Source organism: Oncorhynchus clarkii, chromosome 31, assembly GCF_045791955.1.
Source record: "Oncorhynchus clarkii lewisi isolate Uvic-CL-2024 chromosome 31, UVic_Ocla_1.0, whole genome shotgun sequence".
NCBI classification, from domain to species: Eukaryota; Metazoa; Chordata; class Actinopteri; order Salmoniformes; family Salmonidae; genus Oncorhynchus; species Oncorhynchus clarkii.
Window position 1 is genome coordinate 153,143 of NC_092177.1, and position 19,200 is coordinate 172,342.

The window sequence follows — 19,200 nt, forward strand, 5'->3', positions numbered from 1 at the left end:
TTCCCTGTTTATGTTTCACCCCCTCAGATTAGCAGACTACTAAAACGGATGTACGGATGAACTTTCATTCTGGAAAATTAAATGCTCCGTTTATCGCGCGCGCATTACGGGGACCACGTACCGCTGTCAGCATTTTAATCAAATAAAAGGTTATACTAGCTGTTTATTCGGTTTTAAAACATATTTTTTTCAATAAGCATAAAACTATTATATAAAGAATTGGCGTCTCGTTCTCATTCATTCTCTCATTCAATACTTTGATTTCAACACGTGAACAACGTGGACAGGCTAGCATGCTGTTCCAACAGTTGGAGACGGACAGGAGGTCGTGTTCCTAATTCAACTCTTTTGCCTTTTTCGCTGTATTCCAGAGCTTATCAAATTATACCTTGATCCAAGTTGGCTGAACTTGAAGTCTAAATATTAGCTGGCTACTCACTAACACGTGGGCTTGTTCCTGAGCGATTGTTTATGAGACCGGTGTTCATTTACTATAATGGCTGCTACATTAGTTAATGTGTATTATGCATGGTTCAGGTTAAATTTCTAACCAAAAGATCATTTTTTATAGAAGACCTGAAAGCCAGATCAGGGAATATTGCAAACAATAAAGGCAGGTACAACTATTTTGATAAAATAATGAAATTATTAGAGGTTCTTATGATTATGGAAGGCATATATTCAGCCTCAGGTAAAATCTACCAAGACCTGAATTCATTAGATAATTGCTGAATAGTTTAAACGCAGTGTATTTGACCGCTAATTGTACAAAGCTTATTTCGAGAAAATATTTTGTTAAAAGTTTGAAAAAAATGAAGCTATGAGTTCTAGTCCATTTTTTATTTGAGTTAACCTTTATTTAACTAGGCAAGTCAGTTAAGAACAAATTCTTATTTTCAACGACGGCCTAGGAACAGTGGGTTAACTGCCTGTTCAGGGGCAGAACGACAGATTTGTACCTTGTCAGCTCGGGGATTCGATCTTGCAACCTTACGGTTAACTAGTCCAACGCTCTATCCACTAGGCTACCCTGCTGGTTACTAGTCCAACGCTCTAACCACTAGGCTACCTGCTGGTTACTGGTCCAACGCTCTAACCACTAGGCTACCTGCTGGTTACTAGTCCAACGCTCTAACCACTAGGCTACCTGCTGGTTACTAGTCCAACACTCTAACCACTAGGCTACCTGCTGGTTACTGGCCCAATGCTCTCACCACTAGGCTACCTGCTGGTTACTAGTCCAACACTCTAACCACTAGGCTACCTGCTGGTTACTAGTCCAACACTCTAACCACTAGGCTACCTGCTGGTTACTGGTCCAATGCTCTAACCAGTAGGCTACCTGCTGGTTACTGGCCCAACGCTCTAACCACTAGGCTAGCTGCTGGTTACTAGTCCAATGCTCTAACCACTAGGCTACCTGCTGGTTACTAGTCCAACACTCTAACCACTAGGCTACCTGCTGGTTACTGACCCAAAGCTCTAACCACTAGGTTACCTGCTGGTTACTAGTCCAACACTCTAACCACTAGGCTACCTGCTGGTTACTGGCCCAATGCTCTCACCACTAGGCTACCTGCTGGTTACTAGTCCAACACTCTAACCACTAGGCTACCTGCTGGTTACTGGCCCAATGCTCTCACCACTAGGCTACCTGCTGGTTACTAGTCCAACACTCTAACCACTAGGCTACCTGCTGGTTACTGGCCCAATGCTCTCACCACTAGGCTACCTGCTGGTTACTGGCCCAATGCTCTCACCACTAGGCTACCTGCTGGTTACTAGTCCAACATGACATCACAACACCCCATAATGACATCACAACACCCCATAATGACATCACAACACCCCATAATGACAAAGAAATGTTAAATGTTTTATTACACAAGACTTGTCTGTGTGCTTAGTGTCGTTGTCCTGTTGGAAGGTGAACCTTCACCCCAGTGTGAGGTCCTGAGCGCTCTGGAGCAGGTTTTCATCAAGGATCTCTGTACTTTGCTCCATTCATCTTTCCTTCGATCCTGACTAGTCTCCTAGTCCCTGCCACTGAAAAACATCCCACTACAAGCTTCACCGTAGGGATGGTGCCAGGTTTCCTCTAGCTGTGAGGCTTTGCATTCTGGCCAAAAAGTTAAATCTTGGTTTCATCAGACCAGAGAATCTTGTTTCTCATGGTCAGAGAGTCCTTTAGGTGCCTTTTGGCAAACTCCAAGTGGGCTGTCATGTGCCTTTTACTGAAGAGTGGATTCCGTCTGGCCACTCTACCATAAAGGCCTAATTGATGGAGTGCTGCAGAGATGGTTGTCCTTCTGGAAGGTTCTCCCATCTCCATAGAGGAACTATGGAGCTCTGTCAGAGTGACCATCGGGTTCTTGGTCACCTTCCTGACCAAGGCCCTTCTCCCCCGATTGCGCAGTTTGGCCGGGCGACCAGCTCTAGGAAGAGTCTTGGTGTTTCCAAACTTCTTCCATTTAAGAATGATAGAGGCTATTGTGTTCTTGGGGACCTTCAATGCTGCAGAAATGTTTTGGCACGCTTCCCCAGATCTGTGCCTCGACACAATCCTGTCTCGGAGCTCTACGAACAATTCCTTTGACCTCATGGCTTGGTTTTTGCTCGGTCAACTGTGGGACCTTATATAGACAGTTGTGTTCCTTTCCAAATCATGTCCAATCAATTGAATTTACCACAGGTGGACTCCAATCAAGTTGTAGAAACATCTGAAGGATGATCAATGGAAACAGGATGCACCTGAACTCAATTACAAGTCTCATAGAAAAGAGTCTGAATATTCATGTAAATCATGTTTCTGGTTTTAGAAACTCTGCAAAAAAAATAAACATTCCTTTTTTCAGGACCCTGTCTTTCAAAGATAATTCGTAAAAATTCAAATAACTTCACAGATCTTCATTGTAAAGGGTTTAAACACTGTTTCCCATGCTTGTTCAATGAACCATAAACAATTAATGAACATGCACCTGTGGAACGGTCGTTAAGACACTAACAGCTTACAGACGGTAGGCAATTAAGGTCACAGTTATGAAAACTTAGGACACGAAAGAGGCCTTTCTACTGACTCTGACAAACACCAAAACAAAGATGCACAGGGTCCCTGCTCATCTGTGTGAACGTGCCTTAGGCATGCTGCAAGGAGGCATGAGGACTGCAGATGTGGCCAGGGCAATAACGTCACCTATGGGCACAAACCCACCGTCGCTGGACCAGACAGGACTGGCAAAAAGTGCTCTTCACTGACGAGTCGCGGTTGTATCTCACCAGGGGTGATGGTCGGATTTGCGTTTATCGTCGAAGGAATGAGCGTTATACTGTGGCCTGTACTCTGGAGCGGGATCGATTTGAAGGTGGAGGGTCCATCATGGTCTGGGGCAGTGTGTCACAGCATCATCGGACTGAGCTTGTTGTCATTGCAGGCAATCTCAACGCTGTGCGTTACAGGGAAGACATCCTCTTCCCTCATGTGGTATCCTGCAGGCTCATCCTGACTTGACCCTCCAGCATGACAATGCCACCAGCCATACTGCTTGTTCTGTGCATGATTTCCTGCAAGACAGGAATGTCAGTGTTCTGCCATGGCCAGCGAAGAGTCCGGATCTCAATCCCATTGAGCACGTCTGGGACCTGTTGGATCGGAGGGTGAGGGCTAGGGACATTCCCCCCCAGAAATGTCTGGGAACTTGCAGGTGCCTTGGTGGAAGAGTGGGGTAACATCTCACAGCAAGAACTGGCAAATCTGGTGCAGTCCATGAAGAGGAGATGCAAAGCAGTACTTAATGCAGCTGGTGGCCACATCAGATACTGACTGTTACTTTTGATTTTGACCTTTTGTTCAGGGACAAATTATTCCATTTCTGTCAGTCACATGGAACAGTCTGTGGAACTTGTTCAGTTTATGTCTCAGTTGAGGAGACACATTTGTTCATACAAATATTTACACATGTTAAGTTTGCTGAAAATAAACGCAGTTGACAGTGAGAGAATGTTTCTTTTTTAGCAGAGTTTATTTTATACATTTGCTAAACTTACTAAAAGCCTGTTTTCGAATTTGTCATTAGGGGGTATTGTGATGTCATTAGGGGGTATTGTGATGTCATTAGGGGGTATTGTGATGTCATTAGGGGGTATTGTGATGTCATTAGGGGGTATTGTGATGTCATTAGGGGGGTATTGTGATGTCATTGGGGGTATTGTGATGTCATTAGGGGGTATTGTGATGTCATTGGGGGTATTGTGATGTCATTAGGGGGTATGGTGATGTCATTAGGGGGGTATTGTGATGTCATTAGGGGGTATTGCGTGTAGATTGATGAGGAAAAACATGTATTTAATCATTTTTAGAATAAGGCTGTAACGTATCCAAGTGTGGAAAAAGGGAAGGGGTCTGAATACTTTCCTAATGCCCTGTATACCATCAAATCAGATTTGTAGCTGTATGCATTTTTCCCATCACTACTATACATACCGCGTTGTGTCCGAAGAACTCACAGTAGCAGCAGTCACAGTACTTCCCATCCTTCTGGTTGTTTGAGGAGGAAGCACAGGAGCTCCTCTCAGAACTAGAGTCCTCGTCCTCTCCCTCCTCCAGCTCCGAAGGGGGGTGACACAACCCCCCCGCCCCGTTAGACAGCTTATGTCCTTTACACGCCTGGTCCCTGGAGCATGGACACGGGTTGCAGAGAACAGATAGTCAGATGTAGAGACAGAGAAAGACAGAAACCATGACTTTTAGAAGAATTCAGCAGTGATGACAGGTAGAACAACAACCATGTCTCATCACTAGATTCTAGAGCAGCGGACAGTGAAGACAGGTAGAACCACGACCATGTCTCATCACTAGATTCTAGAGCAGCGGACAGTGATGACAGGTAGAACCACGACCATGTCTCATCACTAGATTCTAGAGCAGTGATGACAGGTAGAACCACGACCATGTCTCATCACTAGATTCTAGAGCAGCGGACAGTGATGACAGGTAGAACAACGACCATGTCTCATCACTAGATTCTAGAGCAGTGATGACAGGTAGAACCACGACCATGTCTCATCACTAGATTCTAGAGCAGTGATGACAGGTAGAACCACGACCATGTCTCATCACTAGATTCTAGAGCAGTGATGACAGGTAGAACCACGACCATGTCTCATCACTAGATTCTAGAGCAGTGATGACAGGTAGAACCACGACCATGTCTTATCACTAGATTCTAGAGCAGCAGACAGGTAGAACCACGACCATGTCTCATCACTAGATTCTAGAGCAGCAGACAGTGATGACAGGTAGAACCACGACCATGTCTCATCACTAGATTCTAGAGCAGCAGACAGGTAGAACCACGACCATGTCTCATCACTAGATTCTAGAGCAGTGATGACAGGTAGAACCACGACCATGTGTCATCACTAGATTCTAGAGCAGCAGACAGGTAGAACCACGACCATGTCTCATCACTAGATTCTAGAGCAGTGATGACAGGTAGAACCACGACCACCATACTTTACAGTTGGGTTTGGTGTTGGTCTTCTGTGCTGTGCCTTTTTTTCTCCACACATAATGTTGTGTGTGTACCTTCCAAACAACTCAACTGTAGTTTCACCTGTCCACAGAATATCTTTGCCAGTAACGCTGTGGAACATCCAGGTGCACTTTTACAGATTTTAGAAGTGCAGCAATGGTTTTTTTGGGGCAGCAGTGGCTTCTTCCGTGGTGTCCTCCCCCATGAACACCCTTCTTGTTTAGTGTTTTACGTATCGTAGACTCGTCAACAGAGATGTTAGCATGTTACAGAGATTTCTGTAAGTCTTTAGCTGACACTCTAGGATTCTTCTTAACCTCATTGAGCATTCTGCGCGTTGCTCTTCCTGTCATCTTTGCAGGACGACCACTCCTAGGGAGAGTAGCAACAGTGAACTTTCTCCATTTATAGACAATGAACATCAAGGCTTTTAGAGATACTGTTGTAACCCTTTCCAGCTTTATGCAAGTCAACAATTCTTCATCTTAGGTCTTCTGAGATCTCTTTAGTTCGAGGCATGGTTCACATCAGCCAATGCTTCTTGTGAATAGCAAACACACATTTTGTGAGTGTTTTTTCTGGGGCAAGGCATCTCTAACCAACATCTCCAATCTCGTCTTTGATTGGACTCCAGGTTAGCTGACTCCTGACTCCAATTAGCTTTTGGAGAAGTCATTAGCCTTGGGGTTCACATACATTCACAACCTACACTGTGAATGTTTAAATGACACATTCAATATAGACAAGAAAAATACAATAATTTGTGTGTTTATTAGTTTAAGCAGACTGGGTTTGTCTGGTGTTGTGACTTAGATGAAGATCAGATCAGATTTTAAGACCAATTTATGCTGAAGTCCAGGTAATTCCAAAGGGTTCACATACTGTTTCTTGCCATTGTACATCGTTCTCCCATCTAATTCCTATGAAACTATCTACAAAACTACCAACCTGCAGGCACCAGCCGTCAGGTGTTGCCCAGCGGTCAGGTGTTGCCCAGCGGTCAGGTGTCCCACGTTGGAAGAGGGCAGCGCCCCCCCACTGTGGCCATTACAGGGGTGGTTACAGCCCATCTGGGAGGGGCCCAGTTTGCTGTGCTGGCCGTTCACAGGAGGAATGTGTGAGTTCTTACATGCCAAGGGCTTATGGAGGGCCGCTGCTGAGCAGTCAGGGCCACTCAGGGCCCCCAGCTTGGCCCCTGTTGGGCAGTCAGGGCCACCCAGGGCCCCCAGCTTGGCCCCTGTTGGGCAGTCAGGGCCACCCAGGGCCCCCAGCTTGGCCCCTGCCGCGGGGACGTGGAGGTTTGGTACCAGCGGGGAGAAGGGGGCGTGAGCAGCTAGACCGGGAGAGGAGGAGGATGTGACATGGCCGTGCTGCTGCCCTCCGGAGCTCTGCTTGAGGGGCAGGAGAGAGGAATGCTGAGAGGAGGAGGAGAGGCCAGTGGGGCTGTTGGGGGGGACAGACAGGTCTGAGTGTTGGTGGTGGTCGCTGGGGTGGAATGATTCCCCTGGAGGACAGAGGAGAGACAGGTGTTGAGTGGAATATTAATAATCTATGGGCCAGATCTCTGCTTCTCTCTAGATTAATAATCTATGGGCCATATCTCTGCTTGTCTCTAGATTAATAATCTATGGGCCATATCTCTGCTTGTCTCTAGATTAATAATCCATGGGCCATATCTCTGCTTGTCTCTAGATTAATAATCCATGGGCCATATCTCTGCTTGTCTCTAGATTAATAATCTATGGGCCATATCTCTGCTTGTCTCTAGATTAATAATCTATGGGCCATATCTCTGCTTCTCTCTAGAAGTGTAATCTATGGGCCATATCTCTGCTTGTCTCTAGAAGTGTAATCTATGGGCCATATCTCTGCTTCTCTCTAGATTAATAATCTATGGGCCATATCTCTGCTTGTCTCTAGATTAATAATCTATGGGCCATATCTCTGCTTGTCTCTAGATTAATAATCCATGGGCCATATCTCTGCTTCTCTCTAGATTAATAATCTATGGGCCATATCTCTGCTTCTCTCTAGAAGTGTAATCTATGGGCCATATCTCTGCTTGTCTCTAGAAGTGTAATCCATGGGCCATATCTCTGCTTCTCTCTAGATTAATAATCTATGGGCCATATCTCTGCTTCTCTCTAGAAGTGTAATCCATGGGCCATATCTCTGCTTCTCTCTAGATTAATAATCTATGGGCCATATCTCTGCTTGTCTCTAGAAGTGTAATCCATGGGCCATATCTCTGCTTCTCTCTAGATTAATAATCTATGGGCCATATCTCTGCTTCTCTCTAGATTAATAATCCATGGGCCATATCTCTGCTTGTCTCTAGAAGTGTAATCCATGGGCCATATCTCTGCTTCTCACTAGATTAATAATCTATGGGCCATATCTCTGCTTCTCTCTAGATTAATAATCCATGGGCCATATCTCTGCTTGTCTCTAGAAGTGTAATCCATGGGCCATGGGCCATATCTCTGCTTCTCACTAGATTAATAATCTATGGGCCATATCTCTGCTTCTCTCTAGATTAATAATCCATGGGCCATATCTCTGCTTGTCTCTAGAAGTGTAATCCATGGGCCATATCTCTGCTTCTCACTAGATTAATAATCTATGGGCCATATCTCTGCTTCTCTCTAGAAGTGTAATCCATGGGCCATATCTCTGCTTCTCACTAGATTAATAATCTATGGGCCATATCTCTGCTTCTCACTAGATTAATAATCTATGGGCCATATCTCTGCTTCTCACTAGATTAATAATCTATGGGCCATATCTCTGCTTCTCTCTAGATTAATAATCTATGGGCCATATCTCTGCTTCTCTCTAGATTAATAATCTATGGGCCATATCTCTGCTTCTCACTAGATTAATAATCCATGGGCCATATCTCTGCTTGTCTCTAGAAGTGTAATCCATGGGCCATATCTCTGCTTCTCACTAGATTAATAATCCATGGGCCATATCTCTGCTTCTCTCTAGAAGTGTAATCCATGGGCCATATCTCTGCTTCTCACTAGATTAATAATCTATGGGCCATATCTCTGCTTCTCACTAGATTAATAATCTATGGGCCATATCTCTGCTTCTCACTAGATTAATAATCTATGGGCCATATCTCTGCTTCTCTCTAGATTAATAATCTATGGGCCATATCTCTGCTTCTCACTAGATTAATAATCTATGGGCCATATCTCTGCTTCTCCCTAGATTAATAATCTATGGGCCATATCTCTGCTTCTCTCTAGATTAATAATATATGGGCCAGATCTCTGCTTCTCTCTAGATTAATAATCTATGGGCCATATCTCTGCTTCTCTCTAGATTAATAATCTATGGGCCATATCTCTGCTTCTCTCTAGATTAATAATCTATGGGCCAGATCTCTGCTTCTCTCTAGATTAATAATCTATGGGCCAGATCTCTGCTTCTCTCTAGATTAATAATCTATGGGCCATATCTCTGCTTCTCTCTAGATTAATAATCTATGGGCCATATCTCTGCTTCTCTCTAGATTAATAATCTATGGGCCATATCTCTGCTTCTCACTAGATTAATAATCTATGAGCCAGATCTCTGCTTCTCTCTAGATTAATAATATATGGGCCAGATCTCGGCTTCTCTCTAGATTAATAATCTATGGGCCAGATCTCTGCTTCTCTCTAGATTAATAATCTATGGGCCATATCTCTGCTTCTCTCTAGATTAATAATCTATGGGCCATATCTCTGCTTCTCTCTAGAGGTGTAATCTATGGGCCATATCTCTGCTTCTCTCTAGATTAATAATCTATGGGCCATATCTATGCTTCTCTCTCTAGAGCTGTAATCTATGCGCTATTGTCAACAGGACACGTGAACAGTAATTCGGGTTAGATGCCGGTATGTCTTGAATTTCTGTGTCCTAAAAAGGGTGGAGAGAAAAAGAGAGATCTCACCAGGCGGTGTTGGTCGTCGGCACATGGTCTTGAAGTGCTTTGGGGTGGTCTTACAGAGGTCCCCGGAGGTAGAGAGCGGGTTCCCGGGGGAAGAACCACTGGAATTCTGGGAAGGGTGACTGTAGGGGCACACTTTGGCCCCAGGCGTTTTAGCAGATTTCCCAGGAGCCTCGTGAGAGACTCGCTTCTCGTGACACGCTGGTCCCCCTGTTCCTATTGGACCAGAGGAGGAGGGATAATGAAGAGGAGAGAAGGAAGAAGGTTTTACTCAGAGTAGTAACAGGTTGTGTTTCTGTAGTCAGTAGCTAGCTACACACTGAAGCCGTTCCCTCCATTTTGTCAGTGTAAATGTCAGCAAATGTTACAATTTTGTTAAAGTAAATTAATTGAAAACATGCCAAATAATGAAATGTCTAAATTAGTTTGCATCTGTTTACGACTTAACCTTGAGAGATCTGAGCACACACACACAGAGAGACAGAGACAGAGACAGAGAGAGAGAGAGAGAGAAAGAGAGAGAGAAAGAGAGAGAAAGAGAGAGAAAGAGAGAGAGAGAGAGAGAAAGAGAGAGAAAGAGAGAGAAAGAGAGAGAGAGAGAGAGAGAGAGAGAGAGAGAGAGAGAGAGAGAGAGAGGTCAAGGTGTGTTTTACCTTGCTGTGCGTGCGAGGCAGTGCTGTGGTTGCAGTGGATCCCTCCGTTGCTGTGAGCCGAGTTCCAGAGACCAGAAAGCTTGTGGGCTGAGAGGAAGGAGGATGGGTCCCAGTCTACCGAGCTCTGCTCTGGGTAACCTTCACTACAGCTCTGAGCCCTACACGACGATGAGTGGGACAACGGAACCTGGCGGGGGAGAAGGTGCTAGTTCAGGACATGGTTGATGGGTACCTTTTAATAAATATTGGCCCTAGTTTCTACCTTCTTAACAACACTATCAACAAGGCAGGTCCTACAGGCCCTAGTTTCTACCTTCTTAACAACAAGGCAGGTCCTACAGGCCCTAGTTTCTACCTTCTTAACAACACTATCAACAGGGCAGGTCCAACATGCCCTAGTTTCTACCTTCTTAACATCACTATCAACAAGGCAGGTCCTAGAGGCCCTAGTTTCTACCTTCTTAACAACACCATCAACAAGGCAGGTCCTACAGGCCCTAGTTTCTACCTTCTTAACAACACCATCAACAAGGCAGGTCCTACAGGCCCTAGTTTCTACCTTCTTAACAACACTATCAACAGGGCAGGTCCAACATGCCCTAGTTTCTGAATAATGTGCTCCCCCGTTTAACTTGAATAATGTGCCCCCCCATTTAACATGAATAACGTGCTCCCCTGTTTAACATGAATAACGTGCTCCCCTGTTTAACATGAATAATGTGCTCCCCCGTTTAACATGAATAATGTGCTCCCCCGTTTAACATGAATAATGTGCTCCCCCGTTTAACATGAATAATGTGCTCCCCCGTTTAACATGAATAATGTGCTCCCCCGTTTAACTTGAATAATGTGCTCCCCCGTTTAACATGAATAATGTGCTCCCCCGTTTAACATGAATAATGTGCTCCCCCGTTTAACATGAATAATGTGCTCCCCCGTTTAACATGAATAATGTGGTCCCCCGTTTAACATGAATAACGTGCTCCCCCGTTTAACATGAATAACGTGCTCCCCCGTTTAACATGAATAACGTGCTCCCCCGTTTAACATGAATAACGTGCTCCCCCGTTTAACATGAATAACGTGCTCCCCCGTTTAACATGAATAACGTGCTCCCCCGTTTAACATGAATAACGTGCTCCCCCGTTTAACATGAATAACGTGCTCCCCCGTTTAACATGAATAACGTGCTCCCCCGTTTAACATGAATAACGTGCTCCCCCGTTTAACATGAATAACGTGCTCCCCCGTTTAACATGAATAACGTGCTCCCCCGTTTTGAATAACGTGCTCCCCCGTTTACATGAATAACGTGCTCCCCCGTTTAACATGAATAACGTGCTCCCCCGTTTAACATGAATAACGTGCTCCCCCGTTTAACATGAATAACGTGCTCCCCCGTTTAACATGAATAACGTGCTCCCCCGTTTAACATGAATAACGTGCTCCCCCGTTTAACATGAATAACGTGCTCCCCCGTTTAACATGAATAACGTGCTCCCCCGTTTAACATGAATAACGTGCTCCCCCGTTTAACATGAATAACGTGCTCCCCCGTTTAACATGAATAATGTGCTCCCCCGTTTAACATGAATGTGCTCCCCCGTTTAACATGAATAATGTGCTCCCCCGTTTAACATGAATAATGTGCTCCCCCGTTTAACATGAATAATGTGCTCCCCCGTTTAACATGAATAATGTGCCCTCCCGTTTAACATGAATAATGTGCTCCCCCGTTTAACATGAATAATGTGCTCCCCCGTTTAACATGAATAATGTGCTCCCCCGTTTAACATGAATAATGTGCTCCCCCGTTTAACATGAATAATGTGCTCCCCCGTTTAACATGAATAATGTGCTCCCCCGTTTAACATGAATAATGTGCTCCCCCGTTTAACATGAATAATGTGCTCCCCTGTTTAACATGAATAATGTGCTCCCCCGTTTAACATGAATGTGCTCCCCCGTTTAACATGAATAATGTGCTCCCCTGTTTAACATGAATAATGTGCTCCCCTGTTTAACATGAATAATGTGCTCCCCCGTTTAACATGAATAATGTGCTCCCCCGTTTAACATGAATAACGTGCTCCCCCGTTTAACATGAATAACGTGCTCCCCCGTTTAACATGAATAATGTGCTCCCCCATTTAACATGAATAATGTGCTCCCCCGTTTAACATGAATAATGTGCTCCCCCGTTTAACATGAATAACGTGCTCCCCCGTTTAACATGAATAACGTGCTCCCCCGTTTAACATGAATAATGTGCTCCCCCATTTAACATGAATAATGTGCTCCCCCATTTAACATGAATAATGTGCTCCCCTGTTTAACATGAATAATGTGCTCCCCCGTTTAACATGAATAATGTGCTCCCCCGTTTAACATGAATAATGTGCTCCCCCGTTTAACATGAATAATGTGCTCCCCCGTTTAACATGAATAATGTGCTCCCCCATTGTTTTTATTCTCCTTTAAACTACTACTACTAGTTTGATGGTTGAAGCCATTAATTGTCCCATGAACAATCACACATATTATCATTCTTATTTCATTTCAAAACTTGACATTTCTCTAGTATAGAGCTACTCATCGTAATGAACAAGATCAACAAAATGCCTGTGATAAGTGACTGGTTGGTGTCGATCATTTTAGGTTCATCATCCCAGCTCTACTCCAACCTCATGGGTCTGTCTGGCTCTTACAAGACTAGTTACTCTACATGACCAAAAGTATGTGGACACCTGCTTGTTGAACATCTCATTACAAAATCATGGGCATTAAAATGGAGTTGGTCCCCCCTTTGCTGCTAGAACAGCCTCCACTCTTCTGGGAAGGCTTTCCACTAGATGTAGGAACATTGCTGCTATAACAGCCTCCACTCTTCTGGGAAGGCTTTCCACTAGATGTTGGAACATTGCTGCTATAACAGCCTCCACTCTTCTGGGAAGGCTTTCCATTAGATGTTGGAACATTGCTGCGGGGACTTGCTTCCATTCAGCCACAAGAGCATTAGTGAGGTCGCCCACTGATGTTGGGCGATTAGGCCTGGCTCTCAGTCGGCGCTCCAATTCATCCCAAGGCTTGTTGATGGGGTTGAGGTCAAGGTTCTGTGCAGGCCAGTCAAGTTCTTACACACCAATCTCGACAAACCATTACTGTATGGACCTCGCTTTGCGCACGGGGCATTGTCATGCTGAAACAGGAAAGGGCCTGACCCCCAATTGGTGGAGGGATTCATCACTCCAGAGAACACCTTTCCACTGCTCCAGAGTCCAATGGCGGCAAGCTTTACACCACTCCAGCTGACGCTTGGCATTGTGCATGGTGGTGATCTTTGTGTGCTGCCAACCAACAGTTCTTGTGCTGACGTTCCTTCCAGAGGCCGTTTGGAACTCGGTAGTGAGGGTTGCAACCCGAGAACAGATGATTTTTAATGCACTACAGCACATTCAGCACATGTGCATTGCATTTAAATATGTAAAGTGTTTATGTAAAAACGCCTCTAAGACAGAAAGTATATTTTCTCAAGAATCCACATGAATAACACTACCTCAGTGCCTCAGTGCTTGTGAAGAGAGAAGCACAAGTCTGACAGAGAACAAACAGCTTCCAAAGAAACAGGATTCTTAGATGTGGTATTCATTTAGCCTTGCAGAATGGAGCACTGTAACACCACAAACAGCCACAGGACAGCAGTACTGACACTGCCTGTATCCATCCACAGTACTGACACTTACCGGTGCAGGTGTCTCCTGGGCACTCAGTCTCTCCTCCTCCCTACCTCCTCCTCCTCCTCCTCTTACCGGTGCAGGCGTCTCCTGGGCACTCAGTCTCTCCTCCTCCCTACCTCCTCCTCCTCTCCATCCCCCTCTTACCGGTGCAGCCGTTTCCTGGGCACTCAGTCTCTCCTCCTCCCTCTCTTACCGGTACAGGTGTCTCCTAGGCACTCCCGTCTCTCCTCCTCCTCCTCTCCCTCCCTCCCTCTCTTACTGGTGCAGGTGTCTCCTGGGCACTCCATCTCTCCTCCCCCTCTCCCTCCCCCTCTTACCGGTGCAGGTGTCTCCTGGGCACTCCGTCTCTCCTCCCCCTCTCCCTCCCCCTCTTACCGGTGCAGGTGTCTCCTGGGCACTCCGTCTCTCCTCCCCCTCTTACCGGTGCAGGTGTCTCCTGGGCACTTCCGTCTCTCCCCCTCCTCCCTTCCTCCTCCTTCCTTCTCCTCACCCTCCCTCTCTTACCGGTGCAGGTGTCTCCTGGGCACTCCCGTCTCTCCTCCTCCTCCCCCTCCCACCGGTGCAGGTGTCTCCTGGGCACTCAGTCTCTCCTCCTCCTCCTCCTCTCCATCCCCCTCTTACCAGTGCAGCCGTTTCCTGTGCGCTCTGTCTCTCCTCCTCCTCACCTCCTCCTCCTCTCCATCCTCCTCTTACCGGTGCAGCCGTGTCCTGTGCGCTCCTTCTCTCCTCCCTACCTCTTCCTCCCCCTCTTACCAGTGCAGCCGTTTCCTGTGCGCTCCGTCTCTCCTCCTCCTCCCCATCCCCCTCTTACCGGTGCAGCCGTTTCCTGTGCGCTCCGTCTCTCCTCCCTACCTCTTCCTACTCCTCTCCATCTCCCTCTTACCGGTGCAGCCGTTTCCTGTGCGCTCCGTCTCTCCTCCTCCTCCCTACCTCCTCCTCTCCATCCCCCTCTTACCGGTGCAGCCGTTTCCTGTGCGCTCCGTCTCTCCTCCTCCCTTCCTCCTCCTCCTCTCCATCCCCCTCTTACAGGTGCAGCCGTGTCCTGTGCGCTCCGTCTCTCCTCCCTACCTCCTCCTCTCCATCCCCCTCTTACCGGTGCAGCCGTTTCCTGGGCACTCCCGTCTCTCCTCCTCCCACCGGTGCAGGTGTCTCCTGGGCACTCAGTCTCTCCTCCTCCTCCTCTCCCTCCCTCTCTTACCGGTGCAGGTGTCTCCTGGGCACTCCCGTCTCTCCTCCTCCTCCCCCTCCCCCTCCCACCGGTGCAGGTGTCTCCTGGGCACTCAGTCTCTCCTCCTCCTCCCACCGGTGCAGGTGTCTCCTGGGCACTCAGTCTCTCCTCCTCCTCCTGTCCATCCCCCTCTTACCGGTGCAGCCGTTTCCTGTGCGCTCCTTCTCTCCTCCCTACCTCTTCCTCCTCCTCTCCACCCCCCTCTTACCGGTGCAGCCGTTTCCTGTGCGCTCCTTCTCTCCTCCCTACCTCTTCCTCCTCCTCTCCACCCCCCTCTTACCGGTGCAGCCGTTTCCTGTGCGCTCCTTCTCTCCTCCCTACCTCTTCCTCCTCCTCTCCATCCCCCTCTTACCGGTGCAGCCGTTTCCTGTGCGCTTCGTCTCTCCTCCTCCTCTCCATCCCCCTCTTACCGGTGCAGCCGTTTCCTGTGCGCTCCGTCTCTCCTCCCTACCTCTTCCTACTCCTCTCCATCCCCCTCTTACCGGTGCAGCCGTTTCCTGTGCGCTCCGTCTCTCCTCCTCACCTCTTCCTACTCCTCTCCATCCCCCTCTTACCGGTGCAGCCGTTTCCTGTGCGCTCCGTCTCTCCTCCTCCTCCCTACCTCCTCTTCTCCATCCCCCTCTTACCGGTGCAGCCGTTTCCTGTGCGCTCCGTCTCTCCTCCCTACCTCCTCCTCCTCCTCCTCTCCATCCCCCTCTTACCGGTGAAGCCGTTTCCTGTGCGCTCCGTCTCTCCTCCTCCTCCTCCCTACCTCCTCCTCCTCTCCATCCCCCTCTTACCGATGCAGCCGTGTCCTGTGCGCTCCGTCACTCCTCCTCCCTTCCTCCTCCTCTTCTCCATCCCCCTCTTACCGGTGCAGCCGTGTCCTGTGCGCTCCGTCTCTCCTCCCTACCTCCTCCTCTCCATCCCCCTCTTACCGGTGCAGCCGTTTCCTGGGCACTCCCGTCTCTCCTCCTTCTCCTCTCCCTCCCTCTCTTACCGGTGCAGGTGTCTCCTGGGCACTCCCGTCTCTCCTCCTCCTCCCCCTCCCACCGGTGCAGGTGTCTCCTGGGCACTCAGTCTCTCCTCCTCCTCCTGTCCATCCCCCTCTTACCGGTGCAGCCGTTTCCTGTGCGCTCTGTCTCTCCTCCTCCTCCTCCTCCTCCCTACCTCCTCCTCCTCTCCATCCTCCTCTTACCGGTGCAGTCGTGTCCTGTGCGCTCCTTCTCTCCTCCCTACCTCTTCCTTCTCCACCCCCGTCTTACCGGTGCAGCCGTTTCCTGTGCGCTCCTTCTCTCCTCCCTACCTCTTCCTCCTCCTCTCCATCCCCCTCTTACCGGTGCAGCCGTTTCCTGTGCGCTCCGTCTCTCCTCCTCCTCTTACCGGTGCAGCCATTTCCTGTGCGCTCCGTCTCTCCTCCCTACCTCTTCCTACTCCTCTCCATCCCCCTCTTACCGGTGCAGCCGTTTCCTGTGCGCTCCGTCTCTCCTCCTCCTCCCTACCTCCTCCTCTCCATCCCCCTCTTACCGGTGCAGCCGTTTCCTGTGCGCTCCGTCTCTCCTCCTCCTCCCTACCTCCTCCTCTCCATCCCCCTCTTACCGGTGCAGCCGTTTCCTGTGCGCTCCGTCTCTCCTCCTCCTCCTCCTCCCTTCCTCCTCCTCCTCTCCATCCCCCTCTTACCGGTGCAGCCGTGTCCTGTGCGCTCCGTCTCTCCTCCCTACCTCCTCCTCCTCCTCTCCATCCCCCTCTTACCGGTGAAGCCGTTTCCTGTGCGCTCCGTCTCTCCTCCTCCTCCTCCCTACCTCCTCCTCCTCTCCATCCCCCTCTTACCGGTGCAGCCGTGTCCTGTGCGCTCCGTCTCTCCTCCTCCTCAACGCTTTTCCGACAGCTCTGGCAGATCCAGAGCGGCACCTCTCCCAGTAGAGACTGGCTCAGCGAAGGCACGGTGTCGGACAGCTTCTGGCCCGGCACCTCTCTGAGCAGGGCCTGGGACAGGGCTGGGACAGCGTCAGCTAGCTTCGCCCCGTGGCCCCCAGGCAGACCGTTGGCAGAGCTCGCCCCCCAGTCCTTAAACTCACGGTGACACAGGAGGCAGCAGGTGTGCATTGGCTGGGGGAGAGCGACAGAGAGGTGAGCCAGTGACATTAGGAATGCAGTGGAGAGGAGAGAGAGAGAGGTCAATCATCTAGGTGAAGGACAGGTGGAAGATGGGAGGAGAAGAGAGGAGGACGGGGAGGAGAAGAGATGAGAATAAGAGATGAGGAGGAGAAAAACTAGGAGAATAGAGAAAAGGGGAGGATGGAAGAGGGTTGGAGGAGAGCAGAGAGGAGGATGTTTTAGGTCAAGATCAGGGGTGGAGGAGAAAATGGGGTCTGAGGAGAGGTGGATGTTAGTGAGATTGACATGGAGCATGATTGAAGTTGTCCTCTGGACACTGATCTAAGGTCAGGTTTTTAACACAGAGATTAGAATTTCACAAGTAAGATCTGACCATGTTGACAATGATCACAACAATATTTGTATTGCAAAGAGGAAGTAAAAGTTGCCCGTGGAGCCAGCTTGGCACATGTAGTGGTTTCTTAGAACAAACAGTGGCTAAAATGTAGTGATTTCATGTGTCCCATGTCCACACTAGCTAGTGGTCTGCTGGTACAGTGAGCTTCGTTTACTACCACAATACCCCATTCACCTACAAGGCCGTCCATGTAATGTTTCGGTAAAAACTTCCGACGCGTGCATATATGACACTTGAGATGTGCAGCGAAAATGATAACTTAACTAAAGCAAAGCCATGCAATGGTGCTACTCAAACGTTAACACTATTTACAGCTAAAGTTAGTCAGAAGACTACCCCCTCGGGGATGTGGTTTGTTAGTCAACGAGCTAGCACGTGTAGTTACAGCACCGGCGCACAGTATATATGGTGTACTAGCTGCCAAGTGTGATAGCATGTCAGTAAACTTTCCATATGGGGCGGCAGGGTAGCCTAGTGGTTGGACTAGTAACCGGAAGGTTGCGAGTTCAAAACCCCCGAGCTGACAAGGTACAAATCTGTCGTTCTGCCCCTGAACAGGCAGTTAACCCACTGTTCCTAGGCCGTCGTTGAAAATAAGAATTTGTTCTTAACTGACTTGCCTCGTAAAATAAAGGTAAAAAATTATCACCGTGAGCCTAGGAGCAAACAAACTAGATACAATTTTAACAGCAACATTTTACCGTGGCAGACGCACAACAATGTCAATCTTGCGGCTGACTAACTAACGTTACTACCATTAAAATGCAGACTGGTATATCTTTAACTAACTAGCCTAGTTGACTAAAACTAATGTAAATGTGTGTATTTGATGGCTTGCACAATTTACAACGCTGGCTAAGTTTTAATGATTTATTAAAGCGAGTGGAGCGAACTATTACTCCGTCTCGACCAGATTTGTAAATGAACAACAACAAAAAATACACAAAAAATACAATCCCAGGAGCACTAGTTAGTTATGCAACTTAGCTAGAATCACCAATCAACCACCCAAACACAGAAGGAATTAACGTTAGCAGAAATACAAGGAATGGCCCTAAATGATTAGTAGGTTAGTTACCCTCTTTAGTTAGCCCACTAATTATTTGTATTTATTGCGGTTAGCTAACGTTACCTGGTTCGCCCTGGCCGCCAGTCTATCCAGCCCTGCATCCCCGCCAGCTGCATCTCCGGGAGAGACGGGGCTCTTCGATATGCTCTGTTGTCCGGACACCAGCTCCTTGCTCCCGACTCCTTGTTGTTTGCTTTTCTTCCTCGCCATCACGCAGATCTCGGATATATCCTTTGGTCAAGGTAGCACTAGTTTAGAGATGTTAAAAAGCACGGTTTCGATTTGTTCTAGGATCACAAATGGTCACCCTATCTTCTCCAGTCAAGACAACAGTCAATATGGCGGAGCGCTGCCACACTCTGGGGGTTCATAGGTCAAAGATAGTGCTGGCAAAATGGCTTCACCGTGATGAAGCTAAGCAGTCGCCATGTTGAGTGAGGGCAACCGTTCCAAGGTAAATCACACAGTATAACGTTTTGTAAAAAATAAAAATAAAAATAAATCTCTGGTTTACAGGCTACAAATTGGTGCATTTCACATTTTGC

At 47.9% G+C, this 19,200-nt stretch overlaps 1 protein-coding gene across 1 annotated transcript in view; it reads right to left on the reverse strand.

Moving 5' to 3' along the window:
• The window catches only part of LOC139391049 (protein FAM193B-like), a 38,508-nt gene extending 19,540 nt beyond the window's left edge, over window positions 1–18,968 (reverse strand). The window contains exons 1-6 of the mRNA XM_071138531.1: window positions 18,719–18,968; window positions 16,902–17,180; window positions 10,128–10,314; window positions 9,478–9,690; window positions 6,480–7,035; window positions 4,481–4,670 (exon numbers count right to left, since the gene is read on the reverse strand). Coding sequence (XP_070994632.1) covers window positions 4,481–4,670; window positions 6,480–7,035; window positions 9,478–9,690; window positions 10,128–10,314; window positions 16,902–17,180; window positions 18,719–18,865 — 1,572 coding nt within the window. The 5' untranslated portion in view covers window positions 18,866–18,968. The remainder of the gene's footprint in view (window positions 1–4,480; window positions 4,671–6,479; window positions 7,036–9,477; window positions 9,691–10,127; window positions 10,315–16,901; window positions 17,181–18,718) is intronic.
• Window positions 18,969–19,200: the final 232 nt, after the last annotated feature.